The 27327-nt window shown below is 32.6% G+C and overlaps 1 protein-coding gene across 1 annotated transcript; it reads left to right on the plus strand.

Moving 5' to 3' along the window:
• The first annotated feature begins 1278 nt into the window (after positions 1-1278).
• LOC140434524 (uncharacterized) lies at positions 1279-27327 on the plus strand. Its single transcript, XM_072522857.1, has 10 exons — positions 1279-1403; positions 8144-8182; positions 12398-12751; positions 12813-12848; positions 18335-18370; positions 21502-21546; positions 22103-22132; positions 24778-24804; positions 25391-25435; positions 27167-27327. The coding sequence occupies exons 1-10, from the start codon at positions 1341-1343 to the stop codon at positions 27176-27178; spliced, it is 687 nt and encodes a 228-aa protein (XP_072378958.1). The 5' UTR covers positions 1279-1340; the 3' UTR covers positions 27179-27327.

Genomic DNA, 27327 nt, shown 5'->3' on the forward strand with positions numbered 1-27327 from the left:
CTTAATACATGTCACTTGTTTAGCGCATGGAATAAAACCGTTGCGGAGGAAGTAAGAAAAAAATTTCCACTAGTTAACAGTTTAATAGCGAGCGTCAAAAAGGTATTCCTGAAATCACCTGTAAGAATACAATATTACAGAGATATGCTTCCTGCTGTTCCACTGCCACCGCAACCCATTTTAACACGCAGGGAAACAAGGTTGGAAGCAGCTAATTTCTATGCTGATCTTTTTGTTGATTAAAAAAAAATAATTAACCTTTTTACTGATGATAATTGCCAATCTTTATTGGAAGCTAAGCAAGCCTTCCAAAACACCATCCTCCAACAGCAACTGTTATTCATAAAATCAAATTATAGTTTTGTCCAGAAACTATAGCTCAATTAGAATCCTCCAAATTATCATTGTTAGAGAGTACAGTTTTATTAAAAGAATTTGAGTCATTGTGTCAAAACGTTAAAAGTACTATTGGAAAGGAAATTTTTCAAAAATTTAAAGTAACCATGGAAAAAAATAGTGGTTACCAGGTTCTTTCTGAAGTGGTTGAAGTACTAGCCGGGACATTTTCCGAACCGCTTAATTTAGAATCATCTATTATGGTAAATTTGAAAAATGCCCCAGTGACATCAGTTGATGTCGAAAGAAGTTTGTCTATTTACAAATATATGTATTCAGATAGAAGCCATAAGTTTTTATTAGAAAATTTTGAACATCATTTGATAATCTATTGTTACCACAATTCAAAATAATCTTTATATGTTAAAATAATTGTATATGTTATGTATTTATAATGTTGTAAGTATTTTTGTAAATAAAAAATATTGTAAATATTTTTTATTATATGCATATTTTCTAGATAAATATGCATATTTTGCATAAAATACTGCATATTTATGCGCATATTTCATACTTTTTTATTTCAATATTTGCATAAGTCTAGTTATAACAAATGATTAAATGGACATCCTCGCACTAAAACCTCATCCTGTATGTTCTCAAAAAAGGTTCTGTCAAAATATTCCCAAGCCCAGTAAATCGGCAAAAACATTAGGTAATTCAAATCAGACCAGAAATTCGAGTTTATTATCATACTTAATTTAAATATGCACTTAAAATCATGTATAATCAGATAATTATGTATTATTAGTCTACGGGAAATCATTATGTCCAGCATTTTTAAAAATAAAAATTTAACTGATTGCAAAAAATTATCAAAAATAAAATATCAGCAACAGGAAATATGGAAATGTAATTAATCCTCTATAATCTGATAAATCCAAAATACAAAAAGAACTGCAACTTGGAAAATATTACAGTTGACATTAATCCTCTGTTGCAAAATGAATAAGTTAGTACTGTTTACTTTATTGTTCGCTATTGGTTTCCACCAATCGTCGGCCGGTGTAAGTATAATTTAGAATATTTAACATATTTATTTAATTATGCAGTCATCCTGTCTTATTTTTATTCCCATTTCTACACTTTTTTCTTCCAGTTTTACCGCTTCCAGTACAAAAATTTTTAATTTTAGTTGATTTTGATTTTAACCCTTTTCTGCATGATTTTTTATTTTTCGTTACAAAAATGTTTGCAGACTGGATTTTCGTTATTTTTACGAAAAAAAAATAAAAAAATTCTGAACAACTATTTTTTTTATTTTGGAAAATATAAGTGTTGTTTATGAACAACATTATGCAAATAATGATGTACTTAAAACAATATTTAGGAAAAATGAACAGTTCTCCGTTTTAGTGAAGCAAAGTGCTACAACACACTTTTCGCATAACACATGTGTATGCGAAACTGCGATATTTCCACACCGTGGAAATTTGCACCTTATTTGTTTTTCGTACCATATAGGTCAATGATGAATTCTATCCATTCGAACATCCTTTACTGGCATAACCTGTGCTGGGCCTTTTCTCTTCTTTATTTGTAGCGTCTCCTCAGTTTCATTTGCTGAAGGTCATTACTTTTTTGAAATGGTGATTCGCTTCTGCCCTACATAATGCTTCTGCCAGTTGTGTTCTAAACTGAGCGTGTGACTTCGAGCCAGTTCTATGTTTAGCTGAATTCTTGTAAAGAATTCAACTGTTAGCAACGGTGAGATCTAATAGATAGTAAAATATTCTAAAAACCAATTTTTTTTCCTTTAAATAATTTATTTCGTCCCATATTGCTGTTCAATAAATCAACATATGGAGTTTCTATTCTTGTACAAGATATGGACAACTTTTTTCTTTTTTTTTTTTTCTTGTCATATCTTTTGGCAGTAGTTTTAGAAACTTCGCCAACGAAAATCCGTAGAAACGTGACTAATTTGTTATCTTTCCACACTGAGCTACGTATTTCCACACCATCGCAAGTACTAACAAACTCTACACTAGTTCCTCTTTCTTCATTTTTCATAGCCTTTTTATCCGGAAGCTTACAATTTGGAATCCTATTCCTTCTTACGGTTCCTAAACTGTGAATACCTTGTTTGGAAAGATATACAAGGAGAGGTATAGAAGAGTAATAATTGTCAAATTTAACCTGTGACTCATATTCCTAGGAATAATTCTATCCAATCTCACCAGAATGTTTGCAGTTGCTTCGAGGTCAGGTTCAAAAGCCAGTGTCGTTTTTTAATCATTTTCTTGTCCTGTTTATAATTCTGTACGATACGCATATCCAGAGCTACTGCATAAGATAAAAAATTGAAAACGTCATTTATGTGGCTTATTTGGTAGGTACTGCTTCATGTAGTGCCTAGCTTTGGTATCACAACTTTGCTCATCGACGGACAGATATTGTTCCAATGAAATTCCGTTCAACAATGCTTCATTGAGGTGATCAATTATTGGTCTAATTTTATAAACTCTATCGTAGTTTTAATTGTCACGGGATAAGGCATTCTCGTTATTAATGAAATTTAAAAATTGTCTGATTTTTTCGTACCTATTGACTGACATAGCACTTTTTATTTTCTCAAAGCCAATTTCTTCTGACCAATATGCCCTTATATTAGGCAAATCAACAAGGGACATAAATTATATTGTAATTCCAATAAACTGCTTTATGTCACTTCGTGTAATATTCAGTGGGTTGTTCCTGTATGGCATATAAATTTGACTCCTCCACAATTTTGTCTAAAAGGCTATCTGTGAAGAATAAATTAAAATATTCATAGGGACTTTCTAGTTGTAGGATATGAATTATAAGACTCTGATTTCCTCCATGATACTATAACAACAAGATATGCTCACTTGTCGTTCTAATTTTAATCGACTTTCCGCATGACGTCATAGCGAGACAAAGCCAGGGGACTTGTATGTATTATATTTTAACGATGCATCATATGCCAACGTTGTTCCATTACTGTATTTTAACAACTTCGAAACTTAAACTGTAAACGGTACGTATATCTCGATGCCATATCTTGCACTAAGAAGTCATGTTACTTTCTGTAAAAACGTGTTTTAAAAATTAATAAGTAAGTTGTAAAATTATTTAAAGAAATATATGAATCTACGATTTGACTGTGTGTATTACAAACAAAATAAATATTGCTACAAAACATAAATTAAATATAAAAGGCCGGCAAAATTTAAAGAATTTGACCATAAAGGAAAAGCGGGTCATACTTGAGACTTTATGAATATTATTTAGATATTTATTTTACAATCTTTGTAATTTTTCTTTTGCGGATATTGTAATTATCTTTAATATTTTGATTTCGAATTCGTATTTTAAAATACATTTTCCATCTAAAAAAAAGTAATTTTGCATCTTCGCTAACATTTACATATTTTGCAGCTTCTATTAAGTTTAAATAATTTTTTGTTATTTTTAATGTGTCGCCATTATAACTACGAAAAATATGTTCCAGTTCATTACATACTACATATCTACATCCAAAGAAACTTTTTTTAAAGACCTATCAAAAATAAAGTATTACTTCAAGTTCTATTAAAATGGGCATTAGTATATATTATTATCTATAGAAACATTTGCTCTGCTGTTAAAGTGTGTCTAAAACCAAAATACTTACATGTTTTTTAATATATTTCTTTTTTCCATTCTTCTTTGGCGTCTATTTTCAGGCAATGTTTTAGCGGTTGGGGATTTTATTAAATGAACTGAATGTTTTCACCACAAAATTTATATAACAATATAACATACAAAGTCTTTACTACATCAATGAATAGATAAAAATATCATTCACTACGTTTTGAAATACACAGGATAGCAAACTCGATTAACACAGCAATATAATTAACATGAACACTTTGACGTCATTAAAGTTGTCTCGGGCTTACGTCACAAGAACATGCGCGTTGACTTATCTTGTTTTGTTATAGTATCATAGATTTCCTCTAAATTCCAATTGCTGTTCGGATAAGCTCAGTTTTTTCTCCATATAATAAAAATAACATCTAGTATTTTTGATCACAAATTGATTGTAAAATAACTATACCTTTGCCCTTGGAGTAAATCAGAGTTTCTGGAGGGTCCTCCTCTACAGTACTATTAACTATATTAGTGTCAACAGCAATCTCATCCATTTTGTTCACTGGTTCAGATTCCTTATTATCAAACTCATCATATGTAGCAACTTGTTTGTCAGGTAAGAAATCTGGATTAACAATATCATCATCATCATCACCAAACCCATTTTCGCTATCCCAAGGCCTATCTATTATATCGGCAAGTTCCTTGTCAGTCAGCGGCCTTTTATCTTTCCAACTCATGATGTTTTATCTAAAAGACAAAATTTACTAGATATGCATGATGTTGTTTGTAAACAACAACAACAAAAAACATTTTACTTACCTTAATAATAACACGTAAAATATATTTACTCAAATTACTTTGGTATCCTCCTCCTCCTAAGTGCCTTCTCTGTTGAGTTTGGCGATCAATATGGCAAATTTCTCTCTATTCTGGGCTTGATGAATTAATTCATTTCCTTTTGTGTGGGTCCAATCTCTGATGTTTCGTAGCCAAGATTTTTTCTTTCGTCCTATGCCCCTTTTACCTTCAATATTGCCTTCTAATATTACTTGGAGCTGCTCAAATTCTCTATGGCGCATTATGTGTCCTAGATATGACGTCTTTCTAATTTTAATAGTATTGACTAGATGAGGGCGTGTGTTCATACTTTGGTATAACTAACAAAAATAATCTGAAGCACGTGTCAGTGTCTAATCGCGTACACTACCTAAATAAGAAGACACAATACTGGTAACCAACACCATCTATCATTGTTTAGTCTACTTAAGCTAAATAATACTGCATTGTTAGTGAACAACGTCATCAACAAACTGATTCATTTTTATCTGCTATTAAAATAAGTGTTCATTTTTGGTATTTTGTTTTTAAACAACATGATGCAGTGAAGGGTTAAATTTTAAACAGCGTATTAGATAGATCTTTTTAAATTCAAGTGAACGAGTAAAGACTGCTAGTGGACTGGAGATACTCTTTCTGATTATAACAAAATTCTCCATTTTCTTGTAAAAGTTATATGTATAGTGTTATTACATAACTTTGTCCTAAAATAACTTTTTTTTTCTTCTCCAGCTTTTCCGTTTTCAGGAGTTGCTGTTGCTTACTCTTCTTCGCCCCTTATTTCTGCCTTTTTGGTCCCCTTTATTTAAACCTTTCTCTCTTAAGTACTGTGCTGTACAGTTCTCTCTTCTTCTCGGTTTTCTCCCACTTCTCTTTCCCTCGTATATGTATAAATATTTACGGCAAAAATACTAGTTAAGAGAGCTACATGGCTGCCTCACATTATAAAAATGCCACAGAACCGAATTCTTAAAATAATTTTAAAGGAGGGAGAAATAGGCAAAAAAACAGAGGACGTCCAAAGAAAAAATAAAAATAGTAAAGCAAGACTTGTCAGAAATAGACGTGAGAGATTGAAGAGAAAAAGCAAGACCGGACAAAATGTAGCGAAATAACCAACGTTTTGAAAGTCAGAAGCCTACAAAGTCTGTAGCACTTCAAAACCTCAATTACCACTGTTTAACTGTCGTAACACTGCTCCTTCCTTTATAGTTATTTGCCTCAAATAACTGGTCTATCAGGGACCGACTGAAGCTAACAGGTTATATCAGTTTCACGGTATGGAGCTAATTTCTCGATATAAACTTGGTTTTACTTCTAGCTGAAAACTGGATGCAGTAGATTAGATCGTTTGTTTTCTGCAGGTCGTTGTACGGACCTTTCCAGTTTCTGATAAACTCCTTTCTTACGTGTTGGATTGTATAACCATACTGAATACCCCCTTTGAAAGTTATACCAGTAGCAGACATGTTGAACCTGGCCTTAGCTTTATCACTTTAAAGTTTTAAACTTTTACAAGCAAATTCATAAACTTTTTCAAATTTTCAATGTATATAGCTTCGTCAGTTTTTAAAAATTTGAAACTGTTTGTCCTTGTGTAGTGTAGTGTAAATGTATAATTTTTAATGTTTATGACATTCTCAATATATTGTTGGATAGGCCAAATTTGACGAAATGCCCCTGAAGATGCTCTAGGAGCGAAAGTACTTGGGCAAGATTTAATAAGTAAACTGTGCTCGATATCTGCCTTTTATTTGATTAAAGTTCATTTATTCGAGCATTCAACCTTATATCTGAATTGGATTAGACGATCTTCTCTATCATTACGTTTCTCTAGTCCTTGATCTCCCATTATTGTTTCAGCTCTTCCCTTGCCGACTTTTGCATTTAAATCGCCCATAACTACTGTGATTTCCCTGTTCTTTGTCATTTTTAGTGCATCTTCAATTTGTTGGTAGAATGTTTTTAATTCATCGTTTGTTGCATCCGTCGTTGGCGCATATACTTGGATCAAATTTAGGTTTGTGCGTGATGTCCTTATTTGTAGTAGCACCACTCTTTGTGAGATTGGGACAAAACCCTGTATTGAGTTGTTGACCTCTGTATCGACAATAATTGCTACTCCACGTCTATATAATATTGGATACCGAATTCTGTTGAAAGGTAACCTGAGTTAGGCCACCATGTTTCTCTTACACCTAATATATTAATATATTTATATTCATTCTTCTCATTTCTTGAAGGATAGAATTTTACTTTGTCTTGTTTTGATGTTTGACAAGGGTTTCGCCGGTTAACGACCTGGGAGTCCTTGTCTGTTCCTCCCCTGCCAGATGTTGGACTCCGATTCCCATGATCAGTTTATTTTTTTCTTTTAGTACTCATTGTCATGATAATTGTACTAGAGATATCCAATTGGATCTTTAATGCAGTGGTTTCTCCTTGCCTTCTGCATCCTTACGCCGTTGACCATTTACTTGATCCATTCGCCTTTGGTGCCAATTTCTTAGCTCCAGGACATACGAGTGCCCTTCCACTTACCAATTCATCCGCCCGAAGCCGTTGGTCAGTAAGTGTGGGATTGCTTATACCGGCAATCGCTCGGTGGAATTTTCACCATATCTGGCTACCCTCACGTGGTTTAGCCTGCTGACCAATGCAGTTGCCCGGAGTGTGGTACGTGGAGCCATAAGTAAAAGTTAGTTGTCCTATGAGGACCAGTTATCAAGAACTATCTCAGTTCTTTAGTAAACGTCTCGGTTGACGACAGCATCTTGGTACGCGAAGGAGTAGGGCTTAAGAGTATTTGGGGTACTTACTTTGATTTCGATATTTAAGATCATTTCTCCTCAATTCCAACAAATGTACTTTTAGAATATCTGTATTGACGACCCAATCTTCTCCCATCTCTTCGTTGACATTCCAACCTGGTTTCTCTTCTTACCAATCTTCCTCACCACTTTGCAATAAATGCACATGGTCTTTCACTTTTGGGATATTCATACATGACATTCCGTGCTCGCACTCCGCTATTGTTCTATAAATGATTTTGCGTGAAATATTCTCATTCTGGAATATTCAACATATACGACATCTTAAAATAAATGAATCCCAACTGACAGTAAACAAACTTTTGTGTCCAAAGTCACCTTAATATAATTTTGTTTTTGTTAAAATTAAAGTTAATGAATTTTTGTGCCAAAACCTTTAGGACATATATGTTATATGGTTATAGATGTATTTTCAGCATGTTCGTTGAATGTAAGTATCGATGAATTTATTATATTTAATTTTTTATTATTATTTTTAGCGCAATAGATATGTAAAGAGAGATGTCCAAGAAATTCAGGTAAGTCTTTATATCTATAGTTTTGTTAGAAACAATTCAAACGACAAATATAGTAAAACTTCTATCAGCACTATTATTTTGTACATATAATAATATAAATTGAACATTATTTAACTGCCGTTGATAAGTCGGAATATCTGTATTATATTGGAGTGCTTTTTCCGCGGTCTCTTGAGTTTAATGCTTAATCTTCCTATCAGTGGGTTGTTGTCTGACCTTAAATCAGCCCCAGGATAAGTTTTGATGATATTATGAAGTTTCTGTATCTTTTTGAGTAGGTAAACAATTTGATTTCGGATATTATTTTGGTTGTCGGCTGGAGATCTCCATATGTATAGTCCTCTAGCGGGTAGTTCGTATTAGGTGTTCGTTAATTCCAAAGTTTTTTCCAATCAAATTTCCTTCATTTTCTTTTTTTAATTTATATCATCATTACCAATTACCAATTACCAATTGTTGAATTTATATCACCTACGACGATTTTGACCTCTCGGTTCGGTTATTTCTGATGCTTGTTCTAATTCGTTATAAAATATCTCGAGTTATTCGTCAATTTTGCCTGCAATAAGTGCGAATTGTGGAACAGACCATAAACTGTTACAATCCGAATTCCGTATCAAATTTCGTAAAAAAACCGAAACAAATAAAACAATTAAATATATACCTAAAGAGCCTGGAAAATGCAAAGAAACACTAAGACATAGTAACACACCAAACATTACTGGCAATCCCAATCAGACATGGGAACATACAGAGACGTGGATTATAGACGCAGTAAATATTACAAAACCCAAAGAAACCCCAAGGAAAGAAAAACACTGGATGACTGATGAGGCACTGAACCTAGTAGAAGAACGAAGAAAATTAGAAACAATGCTTCAAATCCAACAGAAACTGAAAACAAGATAGCAAATGTAAACAGACGCATAAAATCATCAAGTAGAAGAGACAAAAATAATCATATTAAAGAAATAATTATAAGAAACTATAAGAACACGCCGACCGTCAAGAATCTAGAGAACTGTTTGCCAAAGTAATATACTTAACTAAGCCACAAATGCAGATAATTAAAGATAACTTGGGAACGATTATCACCAATCCAGAGGGCATAGCAGCGACATGGAAACAATAATTGTGAAATGTTGTTTCATAGTGACCATGAAGACGTGAATCCAGAAGAAATACATGACGAAAAGGAACTACATATTTTAAAATCGGAAACAGACACCGCAATAAAAATATTAAAAACTGGAAAATCTCAAGCAGAAGACGGAATCACGGCGGAAGCACTTAAAGAAATGGGAGATATAGGAATTGAAGTAATGTTCAAACTGTGTAATGAAATCTGGAACACAGGACAATAGCCAAATGATTGGTGTAAACTCACTTTCAAACCCATTTATAAGAAAGGCTCACCAACTGACTGTAATAACTACCGCACTATAGCCCTGATCTCCCACGCAAGTAAAGTTCTGCTAACTATAATTAACAAGAGATTAAAATCAATACTTCTACCACAGATCCCACAAGAACAATGTGGATTTGTCCCTGGAAGAGGCACACAAGAACAAATTCTCAATCTCAGACAAATTATAGAAAAATCTAGAGATTTAATCTAGACACATATTTGTGCTTCGTCGACTACTCGAAAGCGTTCGATAATGTAAAATGGCATAAAATGTGGGGAATACTGAGAGAAATGGGTACCCCCGTACAACTAATATACCTACTGAAACAACTGTATATCAACAACACAGCAAACGTAAGAGTCAACAACATATATTCCGATAATTTTAAACTAAAAGCCGGTGTTCGTCAAGGATGTATTATCTCTCCCACGTTATTCAATATATACAGCGAACACATCATGCGCATTGTATTCGACGGATGGCAAGGAGGAATATCAGTCGGAGGCCGAAAAATCAGCAATCTCCCCTATGCTAACGACACTTTAGTACTAGCATCATCAACAAATGACCTTAACTACATCATAAACAGACTAGATACTATTAGTCGTGAATATGGACTTAAAATGAATGCATAGAAGACCAAGTTAATGATAATCGATCTAATTAGAAACAACCAGCCGAAAATACGAAACGTAGAGGAGTTTAAAGTGGTAAGTCGTTTCAATTACTAAGGTTGTGTTATCACAAACAATTGTGGATGCGAAGAAGAGATACGTCGACGCCTTACAAAGGCCAGATCAGCAACGGTCAAACTTACTAAAATCTGGAAAGATACGGACATAACCAGGAACACGAAACTCCGCCTAGTACGGACGCTTATCTTTCCTATCGCTACCTATGCGTCAGAAACTTGGACCATTAAAAAGTCCGACTCACGACGTATAATGGCCTTTGAAATGTGGGTATATCGTAAAATGATGTGCATACCCTGGACAGCAAATCGCACAAATGTCTCAATATTGACAGAACTGGACATCAGTACTAGGCTTACCACAATCATCAACAAAATATATTGAGGTACTTTGGACACATTACCGGAAGAATGGAAGGCATGGAGAGGTTGGTGGTTGAAGGCAAGGTACCTTGCCTTTAAAGACCAAATAAAGTGCACTACCGATTACTCTCTGTCTGAGGCAGCATACGTCAAGGATAAAGGATAGAGGAGGAGGAAGTGCGAATACTTCAATGGTATTTACCTGTATTTGAACCGATTTTAATATTACCATTATCACTATCTTCAATATTAGCAGACATCCAGTTACATATTTTGAAGATGTTTATCAATTAATATTGCTATTCTATTCCAGTGTTTCTTATTGTTGTAACCAGAGTAATATATTTTGCACTTGCTCATCATTTGGCATCTTCTTCATTTGTCATAACAGAATTATCTGACGTTGGCGATCACCATTGCGAATGCTTCTTGAATCACTGTCAAACAAAGTCACTGATTTTATGAAATTCAATAGAATTGACAAAACAAACGACAAATAAATTTAATCAGTTTTATATTTAATATATCTCAATGACATGTGTAAAGAAGAATCTAGAAGAATACCAGCGAGGATTTTTATGCTAAAACAAATCCTGATCAATTGCTATGAATACAGCATTTCAGCACAAGTACTTTTCATCGATTACAAAGCTGCCTACGATACAATAGACAGATACAAATTGATAGAAACGCTAAAAAAACTCCAAATGCCAGAAAAAATAGTAAGTTTGGTAAAAATGACTATTAGACAAACCATTTGTGCTGTGAAATGAAACGGTACAGACTCAAAAAAGGTGTTCGCCAAGGAGAGCCGTTGTCTACATTGCTATTTAATATAGTTCTGGAAAAAATTGTGAAGGTTAGTGGGACTAACTACCACTGAACTGTTCCGCGCTGCAATTAATAAAGTAAAGATAGCCGTGATGATCGCCAACATCCGGAACGGATAGGCACTTTGAGAAGAAGAAGTGGGATGTAACTTTCTTAACCTAGGAAATAATATTTTCTATAGGAATTCGTGCAGGTACAACAGCCAACAGCCAATTGAAACCTTTTGAGAACACACTATTCGTGGCTTCATCCAATGTCAGATTTGAAACGTTATAAACTAATTTATTAGTTTCTGTTTGTAGTTTTTCATTCACCTTTGGTGGCTGTTGTAGTAAAAAATTTTCAAACTTTTTGATTTGTTTTACCTAGTGAGGTCAGAGACTGTTTCTGCTCGAAAGTTTGTTAGTTTATCAAAAAAATTCCACGGCGTCAGATGAATTGTATTGCCTAGTTTAGGGTGCAGCTGTAATGATTCATTTTGTCGATGTCTCGTCTGGTGTCATGGATCGCTTCTGGGCTTCTGTTTTGGAGTCAAACCCAGAAAACCACAGAAAGCACATATAGCTTCCGGGAAATTTTAAGTGTAACAATTTTTATTCTTAAGGAATGCAGTCAATTGATTTGAGCGAATATAAGTAAAACTCTTTGAGCTTAATCTAGTTTTCATAAATTGTATTTCTTTTTTTAGGGATATTTGCTCGTGGTTACAAATTAATTTGAAAAACATAAAGATTTTAAAAGCATAGCAATTAAACGTAACACAATTTTCACACTACATGTCATTTTTATTAAAATAATTATTTGACGCGAATTGAATGTAAGTGATATGTAGTTTTTTAAATAAATTTAACCTTATAAATTTCTTCTTTGATATCAATATTGAAACTGTACACTTTTAAAAGCAACTTCACTCTTTTGTAGGCTGCTGGACCACTAACTCTAGAAGCAAGACCCGCTATTCAAACTCTAGAAGCCAAACCGGCCATTCAAACTTTAGAAGCAAGGCCTTTAATTCAAACTCTAGAAGCCAGACCTGCTCTTCTGGAAACTAGACCAGCAATTCAAACTTTAGAAGCAAGACCTTTAATTCAAACTCTAGAAGCCAGACCTGCCTTTTTGGAAACCAGACCAGCCATTCAAACTCTAGAAGCCAGACCACAAATTTCAACACTTGAAGCTAGACCAGAAATTTCAACCCTTGAATTAAGACCAGAAACTCTTGAAGTAAAACCTCAAATTTCAACACTTGAACATAAACTGTCAGTAAATGACAAAGTAAGTCATTTATAATTAAGCCAAAATTAAAATTAACCTATGCTAATCTCCTTTTTTTTAGTTGGCTTTGATTAAAGAATGGGTTGAAGAACAAGCTGTGAGTATTATATTATTTTTATTTATTGTTCAAACATTTCAAAAGTTTTGTTTAAGATAGTAAATTTTATTATAATTCGTTCTACAGAATAAGTCCAATATCTGACAAAGAAACTTCCTAATATATGGAATAGACTCCTAAAATATGGAAAGTTAACTCTTTATATTCTGTAATACAGCCATTCAATGCACTATGCTTAAAGACGTGGGTATATGTTTAAGAGAGCATATCAAAAACATAAAGTAATAATTAGTTCGTTTATATGGTACCTATATTATAATTACGAGTAAATAATTAATGTTATACTGAAAAAGTTTTGAAAAAAAAAATTTCAAATATTTGCACATATCTTACCTCACCAGATAAAGGAGCGTATCTTTAAAAATCCGTATATCTACGAACTGGTCTAGATTGATGTAAAGTTGTCTCCATTTATCTATCGTCTATCGGCGATAATTCAAACAAATATCACCCTTAGTTCAGACAAATTAAGCTATTTTTTTTTACCCCCAAAAATGAGATGTTTTAATCAAATGCTGCTTCGAATATTATGTGCAGAATTATTTTGAATTCGGTTCCGCTAATGAAACCTAAAAGTAGAAAAAAAGTTTAATTTCTCTTGCTTAATACTTATCGTCTAATAATTTTAACTGTACTAATATGCAAGTATTTACTTTAAGATATTGACTGCCTTCCCAAAATATGTTAACCACCGAACTTTGCATTACCGGTCCCCCGGGACCGGTTGCTTGGCGCGAACACGGTGCGTTACGGACCGTCGGGGACCGGTAATGACGTAGTTAGTGTTTATATTTTTACAGTTCTATAATATAAATTATACGAGTTTTAAGATCAATTCATCATCATCATTGGTGCTACAGCCCTATAAAAGAACCTCGACCTTCCCAAGTCTATTACGCCAGTCAGTTCTATCCATTGCCAACTGTTGCCAGTTTGCTGCGCCTATTTGTCTACCATCCTCATCTACACCATCCCTCCATCTGAGTTTTGGCCTACCCCTACTTCTCAGACCCCCTATCAATTATTAAAAGTAAAAATATTTAAAAACTTACCATTGTCATCGTGTTTTGATCGGGTCAAAACAGCCTACTATTTTTTACAGTTAGATAGAGTTAGATTAAAAGATCAAATGAGAGTAGACTTCTTAATATTTTATTAGTATAAATGATCTTTGAAAACAAAAAAAATGTGTAAACTAAATATGTTCTTAGTTATTAAAAAAAAACAAGTTTCAGAAAAATAAATTAGTTTTTATGAATGCAATTAAAGCAAGATGAACACATGCCCTGGTTGTCCAGGACATTCATTGCAATAACTTGTTACTTTTGTAACCATATTACTTGCCTGTTTGCTTGAATGTGTTTCTCTTAATTTATGATAGCATCATTGGCATTGTCTTCTCCTTTTCTTTCCAGGTGCTGACGGTTTAACAAAAGTATGCAGAACTCTTTTGGAAGTAGTGGTGTCTTCGTGTGCAACTGAAGTAACAAGTAACTTCCGTGCCAATCTTCTTCTAAATTTCATTATAGATAATTTTGTGGAACAACTAATCTTGTTGTTCTGTTCCAAGTAAACAATCAAAGGCTAGTTTACAGTTAGTACCACTTTAAACTTTTTCTTAAAACGGAATGATAAGAACTCATCTGATCACTAAAGTCTACTACTTTTTTTCGTTGATAATTGCAATTTTGCAATAATTGCCTTTGGTTTCAATACAAGATCACGTTGCTAGTTTCGCTTTTCTATTGGTTCTAAAGTAGTTGTATGGGTCGGATCAGTACTTAAGATCAGAACTTGCCGTTTGTTCATTCATTTTATATTACGTAAGGAGTTGTTCTGAGTACCCCAAATTTCTCTCTTTTTTATTTTTTAGGTACCGGTTTGGGAATACCTCTTCTGTTGGACCTCAGGGTTCCACAATAAATTATTTGTTTTTTGAATAATGATTTGACTAAAGGTAGATGACTAAAGATGTTCAAGAAGATCATACACTACCTGCTCACTCTAAGAAGTATTTACATTAGTAGTCATATTTTTACCACGATAAACAATTATGTTGTTACTATATCCATCCACTGTACATAGCTTATATAATTTAATTCTATACGGGTGTGTTTTATTTGGCATATATTGCTTTATTTGCAGTCTTCCTTGATAAGATACTATACTTTCATCGACTACCAAAATCCATCCTGGGGAATTAATGCAGCTTTGAAAACTTTTGTTCATTAACAAAAAGAGAAATCAAACGATTTCTACTTGGCGAAACCGAATTCAAATCTTAACCACTGTGTTTCCTAAAATTTGCGAAACAAACAGCTGGATGAATTACTCGGCAAGGGAATCTAAAATTGCATTCCACAAGCCGTCCATCCTAGTCAAAATTCGTAGTGAATTCAGTTTCTCGTACTTCCAACGAAGTAAATAACAAAACAGAATGACGGTATTAGATTTTTATTTTGATAAAGTGCAGCAACAACCGTTGATACGTATTTCGACCTCCTTAAGAGCAGTGGCTATACCGTTCTGAAGAGACTTAAGGAGGTCGAAATACGTATCAACGGTTGTTGCTGCACTTTATCAAAATAAAAATCTAATACCGTCATTCTGTTTTGTTCATTACTTTTAAAGCTTCACCTTACTTATAGAGCCGATCATCTTTATTACACTACTCATTATTACAAAAATGAATGAAACTCATCAATAAAAGGAACCTGTCTAGTTTCACGGTATTCGTAATAAACTAATTCCTGAACATAGGATTTTTCGACCAATACGAATTTATTGCGGGACCATCAACTAATCACATAACTATACATATTTAAAAAAAATTTAAGTTCAGCTATGCTGCAGTCAACCCAGAAACGTATACGTGATTTTGATCGATGTATATTTAACAATATTTCCTGAGCATTTGTTTCAGTAACAATATTCTGTAAAAGATCATCGGTTACAAATAACTTGTAAGCGTTTATAGGATTTTTATTTCGTTAACGGTAAAATGTAATACAGGCATATCTTGATATTGTTTCAACTCGCCAGCTTTATTATAGTAATTACTATTTAAATGGGAATAAGCCACAATCAAAGGTTAAAGTACGTTTATTGACGTTTCAATTTAAACTTCGGAAATCGAGAAAGATTTCCGAAGTGGAAATTGAAACTTCAATAAACGTACTTTAACCTTTAATTGTGGCTTATTCCCATTTAAATAGTAATTACTTTAAAATGCCACAAGAAAATAGCTTCAGAACAATGCAAGCTTTATTGTCACTCTCATCTATATCATGTAACTCCTTTTCATCATCATTTTCAGATTCTGACATTTTTTTGCTTTCAATTTCTGTCTCATTATAATCGAATAAATTACTCGCACTTACATCACTGTACGATTCATCTGAAGAAAGAACATAGTTTTTGTCGATTACAGAATGGCCCGAAACAAAAGAATCTTTCCGTTCATTTTCACTGTCACTATTTGGCAACTCTGCAAGTACATGGTCTCTTGAATAAGTTGGACTTGGCGCGGATTTACAATACTGGAGTTATCTTCGTTATATTTTTTATTTTCAACTGAAGTACTCGGTTCGTTACACGCTATAGTTTTTGTTTTGTTTGTATCAGCTGTTTAAGCTAAAAACAAAATCTTCTTAACGCGAAATACTAACTCCATATGGTTTGAAAGAAGCACCTGGGTTAAGGTTAGATATGTATGTCTAAAAGGTAAAATTATAAAAAGATAATATAACTTACCCCAGAGGAGTTTTAACGATATAAATGAATTTTCAATGGAGGATCAAGCTTAAATAAGCAAAAGATCATATAAAAACTAATATCTCTTTCTATTGAGTTATCCCTACTTCAGCATTGAAGTGTCACATGACACAGCAGAGTTGTCGACTGACAGATATACAGTCTATTGAAGTAAGGCATAGAAATTTATATAAATATTCTCTCCGTGCGTAACCATGGTAGGGGTACCTTGAAACGATGCCAGCCTGCGTAGCGGCGAAATATGACAAAATTGGACCTGTCTTTTTACGCATAAATGTTATCAAAAATGGGTGCAAATACATGTTGCGTATTTAATTGTGCTAATTATAGCAAAAATAGTGAGTGTAGTTTTTATAGGTTTCCAAAGATTACATATAAATTAGAGAAAAGAAAATGATGGATTCATGCTATTAGTATGAAAAAGTAAATATCACATAATTTCATTTTTATGCAATTGAAATAAGAAAAATTTAAATAATGTACCTTAAATGATATTTAAGGTATATTATAGCTTCAAGCTAACTGCAGGCTGCCTGATTACTTTAGCTTTTATATCATCTTTTACTATTATTGTTTTTATTTTTACGCTCTTCCACATGACAAACGTGATTTGCCAGTACTAGATTTTTCTCTTTCTTTTCCGTTTGGGGTTGAAAAGATAAATTATGATGAATTTTTAGAAACCCAGTTCTTAATACTACATTCATTTTGTACATAAACTGAAAAAATATAATTAAAAAACTAATTATTAATAATTGTCAATTTCGTATGTATTTACGTATCATATTATGATTAACCTAAAATTAGGAGGTCCAAAACTGCCAGATGAAGGCGGTAGGTGTCTTGTTAGTCAGTCACGGGGCGAACAACATGGTAGGGTCTGAATTAAGGAATTATATTTAGATGACAGAATATTTAGTAAATAGGAAGTTGGTTGAATGTGATCGAGGTTTGTTGAAGCCATATACAGAAGAACCTAAAATGCAGACAGTTCAATTCGTGGACCATACAAATATAAGAGGTAACATTCACGAGGAATTGAATCTTCAAACAATTTTATGTTTTTAGATAAGATTAAAGACTGATTAAGTTTATAACTTTTGTAAGTTTTGCCAGGATATTAAACCAAAAACATTTTCATAGATCCAAAAGTATCAATGCAATATTTGCATGACATATCGCAGAGGCACTGATGAAGAAAGAAATCAATTAATGACCAGATTAAAAAACACAAAACAAAAAATAGAAGAAGTAAGAAAATAAAGGATATTTACAAATTTGTTGCCCAGGAAGATAAACAAAAACTATGTGCTGCCTGTGACCTACAGAAAGCCATATATAAAGTTTATTAAAGTGATATCATAGTTTATAAAAGCCGCCTAGCTATGTAAATCCTGCCTTTTATATGCCTTAATAATATCACTGATCGTAGCACACTAGTTCACTACTGAGGCGAAAAAACCCTTTTAATTAAATACTAGTTCGCTACTAAGACCGTATTCTAGTTCACTCCTATGGTTAAGCGAATTAACTATTTATCTACTATAAAATTCAAAGTATATTCTGAAATGATATAATAACTCTTAAAACGTAATAAACTAATATTTTTTTAAATAATCTACATAAAAATTATTTTATTAAATAATAGTTTTATAAATAAATATACTTATTGGGATTTTTTTCATTTTCAGAACAGACCAATCTCGAAGCAAGCTCTTCAAGAAAATGTAAGTTTATATAGGAAATTTTGAATAATATATACTTTTAAATTTGTGTATGTATATTTGTATTTTATATGTAATCTGTTTTCTAGATTTGCATAAGATATTTTCTAGATTTTTTAGATATTTGTGCGTATTTTTCAATGTTTGTATGTTCAATCGTGTAAGGTTTTTTCAAATTCACTTGTTGAGTTCCTTTTTTAATGGTTTTATTGGTTCACTGCGTATGCCACCTACAACCGCTCTTTTTAGTAGGTTACCATTATGTTTAATTATACAGTATACTCCCTCTACAACGAACACGGTTGTTACGAGGTTCGCTTATAAAGAGATATATTAGACGACCCGTGAAACTTCCCTACTGAATCATGTCGTTTCTTGTATTCTTCTTCTTCTTCTTCTGGTTCCTATCCGTTTCGGATGTTGGAAATCATATTGGCAATCATGACCTTGCTCGCTGCAGCTCGAAACAGCTCCGTTGAGGTTTTCTTAAACCATGTTCTTAAATTCCGCAGCCATGATATTCTCCTTCTACCGGGTCCTCGCTTACCTTTGACTTTACCTTGCAATATAGACTGCAGCAGGGAGTAACGGTGCTGATTTCTCATAACGTGTCCCAGATATTGCAATTTTATGCGTTTGATCGTAAACACAATCTCTGGTTCCTTCTTCATTTTTTCTAGAACTTCCTTGTTCGTGATCCTTGCTGTCCATGATATTCTCAGCATTCTTCTATAAAGCCACATCTCAAATGCTTCAAGTTTTTTAATAGTGGTGTCTGTAAGCGTCCATGCCTCCGCCCCGTACAGCAACACAGAGAAAACATAGCATCTCAAATGTCTCATTTTTGTATCCAGGGATATGTTGTGACTTTTGAAGATGGCGCTCATTTTGTTAAAGACCGTTCTTGCCTTTCCTATGCGGCACTTTATTTCCTGTACATTGCTCCACTGTTCGTTTATAATAGTTCCCAGGTAGCAATACTGTTTTACTCGCTCTATCTGCGCCCCATTAATGTATAGATGAGCCCCATTTATATTCTCCTTGCTGACAATCATTTGTTTGGTTTTGTGGGTATTAATGTTTAGTCCGTACTGTTGACTGTACTCGTTTATTCTGTCCATTAGCCTCTGAAGTCCCTCTAAACTATCTGCTATCACCATGGTGTCGTCGGCATATCTAACATTGTTTACTCTTTCACCATTTAGAAGGATGCCTTCGTCTATTCCGTAAAGAGCCTCGTTAAAATTTTTTTCTGAGTACATATTAAATATCAACGGCGATAGAATACATCCCTGTCTAACTCCGCGTAGTATTTTTATGTGATCTGTTTCTTCTCCGTTAATTTTCATGTATGCGGTCTGATTCCATGTATTCTTGTATTCAGTTGCAGCAAATGCCTCCAGTAAGATATTAAATGGTTTCTTAAGCTTGACATCCATATCGCCATTTGCCGTTTTGGACTTGAGGGTCTTTGACGATAATTTTTTGTTGGTGTAACCTGATCCTGAATGGTTTGTGATGAACCTTCTGTTTTAGGGAACATCTTTGTCGTCCGTCCGTGCCGAGGTTTACCCATTCAGGTTCGCAATTTTTCGTCCTTATTGAGATGGTTTATAAGCATTTCTGGTTCCCTCAGTTTTATGTAGAGTAGATATCGCAGACTGTATCTAAAAATAAGTTCTTTTCTTTCTAAGTAAAAAATTTGTTTTTCCAATTTCTCACTTATATCATCCTCGTCCTCTTAAATACCGCGGTTATGTAATTTCTACTGCACTTCAAGGATCGTATTTTTGTGCCTTTGTGAGGTGTGCTCGTACTTACGATTTTCTAGAACATACCTAGGTATTTAGTGCCTTAAACGAATGTTTACTGTTAAAATATGAACAAATCAGCTATTTTACCCTTCATATAAACCCGTAATTATCTCAGTTTTCATTTTCTTATGATCAATCTTCCGCGCTTGCTTTATTCCGAGGAATTTATACATCTAATTCTTATTCATGGCCTTGATGTTTTGGCCATTTTGCATATTAAATCCGCTAGACTGAACCTTTCATTTGATTATATTTAAGATAAGGCACTTGTCAAGATCGAAGTGTATACTGTTATCATTAAAGAAATTTTGTGCAGCATCTGAGCCAGGTGGCTTCGAGTAAAAGAGAATAGTTTCAAATCATCCATATACAATAGATGATTAAACTTTGCTACTCAGGTAGTGTTATTTTTGATTCTAATGCATGTGTCAGTTGAATTTAGTAGCTGAGATAGAGGGTTCATCGTTAGACAAAACCACAGTGGACTCAACAAGTCTCCTTGGAATAGGCCCCAGTTAATTGTAATATTTTCAGTCTCAATATTGTTTTCACCAGGTATTTGAAGGTGAATTTTAGTCTTTAACTCCTTCATTATTTGCTTGAAAAAGCAGTAAAGAGACTCCTTTTTTGGTATATGCTTGGTTAGAAATAAGAGTCGATAATAATTTGTTATTTACAGCCCATGGAACCCTCAGCGCATCCTTTCTGTTGATGCTCTATAATATTGTTTAGAGCACAGTGTTGGTAGATATGCTAAGCTACACAGGATGTGACCAATTTATACAAAGTTGGAAGATAAGTAATTGGGCGATATTTGGTTGGATCTTGGGTGTTATTGTCATCCTTTGATATTAAATAAGTTCTTTCCTGGGTTAGAAAAGATATTTCCGCAGGTATTTCGTGCGGATTAGAAATATTGTGATTAATTAATACTGAGAAGTACTTATGAAAACTCCAGAACTTCTTAAGTCAGAAGTTTTTAACTCCGTCTTGTCCAGGAGATTTCCAGTTATGAAGCTCTTTGATAATATTTGAAACTTCTTCGGTAGTCAAGGGTTCGTAGGGAGTAGTAACGTAGTGTTGACATTTATTATTATTATATGTTTTTAATTTTCGAATACGATGTTTGGTTATTATCCTGATTGTTAATATTAATACAGCTGCAACTATTTCGATTATTTGTAGGGTGAACCTTAACTCATTTTGAATTCGATGGAAAAATGATCTTTAATAGTTATTTTTAGCTCTGTTCAAAACTTTGTTATATTGACAATATTTTCGACAATAATAAGCACAAAAGTAATAATCATTTTGTTACAGTTGGCTGTTATTAAAGAATGGTTGGAAGACAGAGCAAACAGAGTAGTAAGTATTATTATTTTAAAGAAATAAATATTTTAATTTAACACTAACTATAGTAGATATGAAGCTTTAATATATAAAGATTATTAAACACAGCGGAAATTAAAATCTTGCTGAACAAATAAAACGCTGAAATATAGGATATAAAATAAGAAAACTAGAACTAAAGGGGAGTATAAAGGTTAATAAACAGTGAAGCGAAAAGTGGAAAGTAGAATGTAATAAACACGTAAAAAGAAAATCAAGAAACAGATCAGTGAGAATAGCAAGAGACCGATCGCCAATTGAAAAAAGGAGAAACGAGCATCCAAGAAAAAGATGAGCAGACCTTAATTAATGAAAATAAGAAAATATCTTTATGCCTAGTAAAATAGGAGGAAGAAGGAAAATCTGTAAATTGCACTGAAAATTACTTAAATTTTGTAGCTATCAAAAATTAGGCACTAATGAGATAGTAGAAATGTTGCATCGTATCTATTTTTTTCTTATTTAAAAATGTGTAAAACAAAATGTTTGAATAATATCTTTTCACTTTTTTACGTATATATTTTTGTTTTAGCGTTCAAGTGTTGTTGAATTAGAGAAGAAGGTAAGATTATTCTTTACACTTAATACAAAAAAAACAATACAAAAAATTTATCTATTTATATTAAGATAATTAATTTATTATGACCCCTAACTATTTCAAACAAAAATGATTTATGTTTATACACTAATTTAATTATATTATCCACAGGATTTATTAACCGTATTATTAACACACAAAAAGAAAAGTCCTTTGAGATTACTTCTTTTTGGGTAAATTTCTTTCTCTACAAGTGCCGTAGCAATGTTTATACAGTGTTTCATTATCACATTTTTAAGTTCCTTCTACAACCTGACATAATAAAAAATCTACCAGAGAAGTTAGCAAATAAAAAAAAGTGCAAAAGTGAGACAATTTTACTAAAAAAGCATAGAAATCTTTTAAAATGAGTTATTTTTGTTAAATTGTTGCTTAAGTATCACAAAAGTTGCTTCAAAAGTTGATTTTTTTAAAATTATTTAAAAATTTTTAAAATGCATAAAAAACTTTCGTCTTGTGGATATGGGGGCAATATCATAATAAAAAAATTTCAAGAAGTTTCACCTAACAGTTATTGCAAAATTGAAATTGTTTATCCCAGAGAGCTTTTATCTACAACGCTATAATGCTTAGGCTATTAGGTCTATATGAATTCTGAAAGCTCCAGATTGAAGACAAAAGCTTATATTAATATTATCAAAATAAATAATATTGCTTGTAAGTAATAAAAGGCTTCAATCTTTTGCATATTTTGTTTATTACATAGTGTTACCACCAAAGTTATCAAAAGCAGCTGTCAGATACCTGTATCAAAGAGTGTTTTGGGAAAATCATTACTTAAGTCTAAAAATCTTCAATTTTAATATCGCGCCCCAATCTGTTTACGCCCTAGTTAAAAATCTTTTTACGCCCTAGTTAACATTTCTCTTCTTCCACTTTTCCCTATAAAATAAAGATTTCCCAATTAGAAGCTTCTATATTTATGTTCTCTAATTATGGCCCAAACCACTCCTTACCTTATCTTCTCTGGAGGGGTACAAAACTTATGATATCTTTAGAATGTGCTACTAGTACCACATTTTTCATGCTTTTAGTTTGTTAATATATTGAAACCATTTCTACTTAAATAACTTACCACTAAATAATTGCTTTTATAGCGTAATACACCTTTGGGTTTTCTATCTCCAAGCTTGCTATCCAGCCAGACGTTTTCATTTTTTACTTCTGACATTACTTTGGTGATTCTATCGCGGCATATTGTAGGTAGACTGCCTCGTTTTCTCTTCTCCGGTGGGATCCATTCCAATATGTTTTTTGGGAGCCGTTCCTCTCTTATTCGCCTTAGTCCATACCATATTAATTATTTCTTTTCGCATTTATTATCGTTTCTTCTACTTCTATTTTTCTTCTGATTTTTTAGTTTCTAATATGCTTTATGCTAAATTTCACTGCTGCTATTTTTCTAAAAGTACATTTCTGTTACTAGTAGGTTAATTTTTTTTTTATTTTTTGTTAATTGTCAAGTTTCTGAGCTATAAGTAATAATTGGTATTAATATGGTATTGTATATTCTCTTTTTTGTTTCACCTCTAATAAGTTTCTATCATAACGTAGAATTCAATGCTCCTATTTCTAGTTTCCCTTTGAAAATTCGGTCTCTAATTGTCTCTTTACATGTTCTTTTTGTTGTTAGTTTTATAACAAGAAATTCACATTCATTGTTATTCTTAATTTAATCTCTGTCTAAGTCCAGATCTCCAGGCGATTCTGTACTTCCTATACATATATATTGTGTTTTTCTCGTATTAACTTCCAGACCTCAATCTCGATATTCCTCGTCACCCTTCCTGACATGTATTGTAGGTTTTTCTCCTGTGCGATCATTATCTGATTGTCTATATCGAGATCCCCAATAGACACACCCATATCACCACATTTTTTTTGTAAGTGTCAAATCACCAAGTTTCGTTAATATATATATATATATATATATATATATATATATATATATATATATATATATATATATATATATATATATATATATGTATATATATAATAAAAATATGGGAGAAGGCAGCAACTTTTTTGTTGCCATAAAGTCGTGTGGTATTCTATTGCCTGTTATTGATATTCTGGCTGTTGTACCTCTATATAATTCTTTAATAGCGTTTATTACGCTGTCACTTTGTTACTTTTTTCCAGGACTACCCATATTTTAATATCGAAACAATTACTTTATCAGATCTACCAGCTACAGATACATTTCTTGTGACCTTAAGGACTTTTTTTTATTATTTGAGATAAGTTAAATATACTAGCAATAATTGATCTGCCTGTAAGCGTTAAGCCGTTTTGTTCTTCTGATTCATAAGCGTGGTATTTCTCGCATAATTATGATCTCTATTATTTTACCTATCTATCTATTTACTAAGGGTGCTTGTTACTGTTATGCCTCTGTATTTGTGTCGTTTTTCCCTATTCTTTTTTTTTGTATGGAGTTATGTTATCCTTCCCTCTTTTCAAGTTTGCGGTACTAGCTCTACCATTTGGACAAAACAAAGACGAAGACAAAAAACCGTTTTTCGAATAACATAATTACTAAACATTATTTATTATTTGGCAGAAAAAACAATACTTGAAATTAACTATTTTATTTTTATTTCCAGGTACTTCCAGCCATTCAAAAGTTGAAGGTAAGATAATTTAATATTTAACACATTTCAGCTTCAATTTATTAAAATTTAAAAATATAAATATGTATGTGAATATAAAACAAAATAAAATAAGTTCACTACAGTTTTCACTATGATTATGTTCTACGTGGTGTTTCATTCTATATTGGTATTAGTGTAACTGCAGATTTTATGGGAGATAATAAGTTTTTGCTTACTAAAAGCAGTTAAATATATACACAATACTGAATTTAATTTTTTTATTTTATTTTAATAGATTTTCTATTGTATAATAAGTATTTATATTTAAAATGAGGTTAATTACGTTTCTAATTAATATATACAAAAAAGCTGCGAATTTTAAAAAAGAATTCCTACTTTATACCTGCTAGTAAAACTTTGACTGTAGCTAATAGTGACAATTAATTTATGAAAAGAATTGGTTTCTATTTTTTTTTAATGATCTTAAGGCAACTTAAATGTTCTAATTAAAAATTGAATATAAATTACGTCTGAGTAATAAACCTAATGTCCTTTATCGGCCTACCCAATTGTAAAATAACTATATTTCCTTAAGTATTTTATTAAAAAAATATTTTTGTTTCAGGCTGATGCATCCAGTGCTCTTGACGCCATTAAACAAAAAGTCGAAGTAAGTAAATGAAATATAAAATTAAAATATTTTTGTGTCTAACGTACTCCTAACTATGAACTGAAAATATTTATTCTGTAAGTAAAAACGTTGACGCGTTAACATTTCCATGGCAAATGAGTTAAGATGATGAAAAAACCAGGGACGAAAAAAACTAAAAATTTAAACATAGGTACCTCAAACTTAAGCTGGGATATCCTCAATACAAATCAGGCAATAATAAAACATTAAGATATACATGTTTTAAACTGGTTATTATTTGGAATAGAAAAAGCTTATTAGGTTGGTTCTCTGCATATATCTATGTTGTGGATTATTAAAGAAAGTAAGATATTTGGGACCAAAGTTTAATATCAGTTCCGTATATTTAAGTTAATGAAGCTATACAAGGTAAATTTATCATTCGATATTTGCCTCGAACTGTTCACACACTAAAATCTGCGTGAGTTTAATGAAATAGACTAATAATTACAGGAAGGCAGTTTATAAAAAAAGGAGCTCCGAACAACAATACATAAATAAAATGAATGAAGGATATATCAACAACAACAACTAACAGAAGAAATGCTAGAGAGAATAAACCAATTCTAAGAATCAATATACAAAAATAAATTTGATCTGGCAGCTACTCGAAATAGTCCGATTGTAGAGGTGTTGAACTATTTTTTCAGGTTTTGGAGCTAAAAAATTTTTCGTTTTTTCTGCATTTATTTTTAGTCCCATTTTCAGTGTAGATGCCCTTAACAACCAAACAGCTGCTGTCCGTGGACTCTGTGAATGTGGCAATTGTATTAATGGTGTCTGCTTATCCAACCATTTGTACATATTTGTTGAATATTGTACCACTCGTATTAATATTGAGCTCCTTTTCTTAATCCGTTTTTCAACGAAAGAATCTTAAGGTGTCGTTATGGATTAGCTTTGAAAAATTAAAGGCAAATATCGAGCACAATTTTAATAATCAAATCTTGCCCAAGTACTTTCGCTTTCTATAGCATCATCAGGGGCATTTCGTCAAATTTTGGGCTATCCAGCAAGCGCTTGCTGGATAGCCCAAATTGAGCTTATTATAGAGTACAATCTGATTATCAAAAAACTAACTTTATATCCCTAAAACTCGTAACCTTTTTACCCTTCATTTCTCTTTTAAAAATAGAAACACATTCTCCTTCTTCTTCTTCTAGTTCCATGACCGTTATCGATCGTTGGATATCATGCTGGCTACCATATTCGCTATCGTGACTTTATTGACAGCAGCTCTAAATAACGATGTAGTTGATTTTCCATACCATTGCCTTAGATTTTTCAGCCATGATGTTCTTCTTCTACCAGGACCACGATTACCTTGGATCTTTCCCTGAATGATCAGATGTAAAAGATCATATTTTTCAAGGTGTCTCATAATGTGACCGAAGTATTCCAGCTTGCGTTTCTTTATTATATTGACCAGTTGTGTTGTTTGGTTCAGCCGTCTAAGGACCTCCTCATTTCTAACTCTGTCGACCTAGCTTATTTTCAGTAGTCGTCTGTATACCCACATCTCAAAGGCTGTCAAGTGTTTAAGTATAGCCTCAGTTAGAGTCCACGCTTCCACTTCATACAGCAGGACAGGAAAGACACATGTTTTACCCTTATTCTAACATGGGTTGCTTACTTAAAAATAATCAAATTAAAGATTTCTTTGTTTAAAATATGTTTTATCTGTAGTAATATTATAAAAACTATTTGCAGGGTCATCTATAAGTTACACCACTCCGACAATGCAGTTGAAGCCCCGTTTATATAGCTTGGGTTTGATGGTTTGAAGAAATTCTTTTCTGTTATATTTCACACAACCACAGTTAACAATGAACAACTATTGAAATGTAAAAAATAAATTTTTACTACTGCAA

Source organism: Diabrotica undecimpunctata, chromosome 2, assembly GCF_040954645.1.
Source record: "Diabrotica undecimpunctata isolate CICGRU chromosome 2, icDiaUnde3, whole genome shotgun sequence".
Classification (NCBI taxonomy): domain Eukaryota; kingdom Metazoa; phylum Arthropoda; class Insecta; order Coleoptera; family Chrysomelidae; genus Diabrotica; species Diabrotica undecimpunctata.